At 42.3% G+C, this 4414-nt stretch overlaps 2 protein-coding genes across 2 annotated transcripts; both read right to left on the bottom strand.

Annotated features, from left to right (window-relative positions):
• Nucleotides 1-2532: 2532 nt before the first annotated feature.
• On the bottom strand, nt 2533-2769 carry BJ212DRAFT_1287804 (uncharacterized protein; the record flags this gene model as incomplete). The annotated part of the gene is made up of 1 exon (XM_041332008.1): nt 2533-2769. The coding sequence occupies one exon, from the start codon at nt 2767-2769 to the stop codon at nt 2533-2535; it is 237 nt and encodes a 78-aa protein (XP_041185796.1).
• Nucleotides 2770-3576: 807 nt separating this feature from the next.
• On the bottom strand, nt 3577-3852 carry BJ212DRAFT_1287796 (uncharacterized protein; the record flags this gene model as incomplete). Its single annotated transcript, XM_041332006.1, has 1 exon — nt 3577-3852. A coding segment is annotated over one exon (276 nt), but the record flags the coding sequence as incomplete, so codon positions are not given.
• Between the last annotated feature and the right edge of the window lie 562 nt (nt 3853-4414).

The following is a 4414-nucleotide window of genomic DNA, read 5'->3' on the forward strand; positions in this document are numbered from 1 at the left end:
TTCTCACACCTTAACCTGCACATTTCCTGTGCCTCACACACCATTAGTTCACCTGGTAATGTGTTTCAGGTGCATCAGTACACAACTGCTTTGCATCAACTGCTTTTCCTACACTCAACCCGCTTCTGATGTGCATTCCCATGCTCTGTGGACTCACACATTCACTCCTGCTGTGACAGTCAAGTTGTCCTTGGGCTTAGATTTACTTACTTTCATTACCTTTACCTACCCCCACTTTCTTTAGCTTATGTTTGCATTTTTGCAGCTTATATAAGCATTGCATCTTACCTTTCACTCTTTACCTGTAGTCTGAGACTAGCAGTTTATGATGATTTCTCTCCTTTCTGAGCTCTGGGTCTAGTACAGAAACCCTTGTGGGTTGAATAGCAGCTAGGTACTTTACCAAGTATCTAGCCAAGTTGTGTTACTCACACCACTGTTAAGGTCATACTCAAGGAATAACTGGATCCAAAGGGCTTCAGCCTCAGCTTGTGCGCTGTGCCCCTTACCTGAGTATTGCCCCTTATTTCAGGAAGGCAAGACTAATGCGTCTGGAAGGTCAGACAAGTATTGTAATGGATCCGGATGATTTCCGGATGTGGGATAGGTATCATAGGGCTAATCCAGACGAGTCCAGACTAGAAACTAACAGTAATAGACTGTCGGAGACAGAGGCAGATATGGATAGACTATAGGAATCAATCCTAAGTCTCGGAGGGTGATGAGAGTGGAGGTATTCAAGTCTGGAGGATGGGAATGAGTAGAACTAAGATGATATTCAAACTGAGGTACTACAGAAAGTTATAGGAGGTTATATACTATAGGTATCTAACAGAATGATCAATCAGCAGGGTCTGAGGCTATGTACAAAGCATGTGGATAGTCTATTGGTAAGTAGAAACGGATCACAAATCATGAAACGGAAATGAAACATAGGTAGTGGATCAGGGAGCAGGACGGATATACAGATAACCGAAATACCAGAGTTAGGGGGTTACCAAAAGGAGATGAGCGCTGGTTGTGGATTCAGATGAGTTGTGGACTGGACTGGATGAGTGGACAGATTGAATAACGAGATGTTGGAGGGAGATAAGATGTGGATCTGAGATGGGATAAGGGTCAGATCTGAGATCCAGATATGTGGATATGACAACCACACTGCATGCATACCTGCAGTTGATTTCCTGTGCCTTCAGACTACCTTACAGATGTCCCACATCAGTCCATTGTCCATCCTACCTCATTAGTATATATCTTTCCTTGCCTCGTGTGTTGTAACAAGTGTTACAGTCTTATTACATGTCTTTCCATATTCCTACTGCCTGTATGCCCTGTCCCTTCCATTTCCAAGAGGGTTTAGCTAGTATAAAGTGCCTAGAGTGACTACTTCATATTTACTTCCCTTCTACTGCATTTCCTTCCCTTAGGTTTTACTTAGGAGCAGTCACCATTAGTACATGCTTTTAAGCCCCTATTGGTTACCTTATACCTGGACACCTTACCTTGATTTTCCTTACCCTTGCAATCAATACCCTTGCCCTCACTCATCATCTGCCCCATTCCTTAAGACTTCCCTATTCTGTACCTTCACTCCTTTGCATCTTGCACCACATATCAACCAGACATTGACTGCACTTGTGCATTCCTGTGCTCTGTGCACTTTCAGGTCTTTAGTATCATTGGCTATTCTCAGTAGCAATTCCCTTTAGGGTTGAACACTCTTGCTTGCAAGTATAACAGCTAGGCAGAGCATCAACCTTATAACAATATTTTTGGTTAGGCACTTTACCAAGTGTCTAGCTATTGTTGTATTTGCACACTGTGAAGATTTGAAGAACTTCCAGTATTGCTAGAGAACATCTTGGCAGTATGATGGGGGCATGAGCTACAGAACTTGCACATACAGTAATATAGAATTATAACTCCACTGGAAAAACATAACTAGGTGAATATCCATTCTACTACTCTACATCTCCATCCTTGTCATTGTCATCCTCATCAACATGATTGATTCCAAGGTTTGAGATCTGTAATCCAGGCTTCTCTAGCAAAGAAAATCACTCCTTGGTAATACCAGAAGGCAGTTTGGGTGTATGTGAAATCATTGCTATAACACTAATGATCTTCTTCACAGGAACAACACAGAGTTCATTAAGGCAAGAGCAGGAGGCCACTGTACATGAGGAGAGTTGGATAAGGGCATTGTCAGGAAGAGTATAGCTGGATGACTATGATGACTGCCAATCTACATCATCAAGCACATCTGCTTCAATAGCCAACCAAGTGAAGTATAGAATCTCACCATGTCATTCCTGCCCACAGTATTTTAGCTGTAGTACTATCATGTCAGTAGTGTATTTAGTATAAGTTTAACAAACATACCTTGATGTTACAAGACACACAAATTTGCTCAAGTTCTTTGAGATTCTCCCTCCATGCTGAGTATGCCACTTAGTCATTAGGTAGAAGGAGGTGAGCCCATCTTTTAATATGAGGTATATCACACTCATATCCAAGAAAGTTAGAGATTGCTCAAGCAGATTCTCCAGTTAGAAATATAGTGTATCTATCACATTTGCAAAGCAATGCATACTCATCTCCCAAGTCAATGACTCCCATTGGAAGACCTTTAGGAGGTTTATCAAGCTCAGGCATGATAGACAGGAGAGTATTGACTTGGCAGTGCTGAACACCTTCTTTTGAAAGATTAGTGTAAGGGTTGGAGGGCTGCCAGATCTCTTGACCAAGGTTTCCGATTGTTTGCTTCATGGTCCATTGAGCATAGCATATCAGAGGGCCTTTGCATATGGTTTCTGGTACAAGGTGGCTTGTCTGGTGAATGCATGGTTGAATGAATTGGTGTTGGTTCTCCTTGAGCTGATAATAAACCATCTCAAACTCCCATTCCCATACACAAAGAAGAGCATGGGTATCTGTGAAATCTTTAACAGTTATAGAATGTTAACATATTAACTGGAATCCCTGCACAAGCTTGCAGTAGTTAGCCCAGTATAACTCAGGTATGATACCATAAAGTAGGGTGAAACCAAGGCTGAAGGTGTACACATGAAACTCCCAGGTCTTATAACCAGTGTTGAGCTTTTCAGCAATATTGCAAGGCTTGCAATTGAATGACAGTGGAAGATATGGCCCTGTCTGCTCAACTTCTTTGCCATGGGTATCCCAAATCTCTCCATCTTTGAGTATGGCCCATTCCCATATGTTGATGTTGTCACTTGAACCACAATTGATTGTTGCATGCCACAGACTAAGTAGTAGCTCACTAAAATTGCCTGTGAGGTGCATGACATCCATTGTTATGCAATGGGGGACTCCAAGACAACAAGATGAATGAAGACTGAGAATCAATGGAGCCTTTGTAAGACCCATCTTTATCCTGCAAATCTCCCACTGACACTGGTTTGGTGATGCAACAAGCTAATGCAAGTTGTTAGCATAACCATCAGATCCTGAAGGTGGTAGGTTAGAGACATTGATATTACCATGGTCACTTCCTGCAACACATTGATCATGCAGCTTCAGGAGAGTGGGATAGTAGTGTGTTCCACAAGTCTTTCACCTGCCCATTATTTCACAATACAAGCAACATCTATTCTTCCCACTATGGCCCACTATACCATCCCAATACACCAATCTGGGACCATCAGCTGTTGTGAATCTGAGGTAGAGATCCAATGTAAATACTGTATCACAAGACAAGTTGCAGATCTGCAGTCCTTCTGTCTGAAGAGCTGTGAGATGGTGCAACCCAACAATGAGGAAGGAGCTGAGAATTTTTGGCTTGTTTAGTCTTAGGATGAAGCCACCTAGACATACATGAATTTTCCAATAATGCTTGTCTGGTCATACTAGGAGTGTTCTTCTCGTCTGAAATGGCTGCAACAAGATCTTTCTTTGGCTTCCTACTGCCCTTAGCCCAAGGCATTTTACCTTCCATTATATTCCCTTGTTGCATACAATAATGGTTCTCAAAGTCAAACCTTGAAAGAAATTCTCAGTGAAAATATGTGAATTCAGATGCTGTCAGTACAGCAGGTTTTGAGCTCTGACCTGCTGTGCCAGTGTGCTCAATGTCATTGTTGCTGGTGTCGATGCTGCAAAAGCTTCAATCCAATCCTTAATCGCTGTCAGTTAGAATACCCTGGATCATGTCACAATCCAATCAAAAATGTCGAGCCAGTGCATCTGCTAGTATGGATATCATAAAGAAGTGCACTATCCACTGGGAGGGGGTCCGCAGTGCTTGTACTGGACACTTACTTGCCTGGTGCAAAGAAAATGAAGATGCATGTATCAAGCTTTTCTCTGATTCTGCAAAGGATGCCAAGGAGCAAGGTTAGAAGAAGAAGCAGAGTGATTTTTCAAGAGATATCATCTATGTGCAGGTTGCACA

This window comes from Suillus subaureus (assembly GCF_016647635.1).
Source record: "Suillus subaureus strain MN1 chromosome Unknown BJ212scaffold_130, whole genome shotgun sequence".
NCBI lineage: Eukaryota > Fungi > Basidiomycota > Agaricomycetes > Boletales > Suillaceae > Suillus > Suillus subaureus.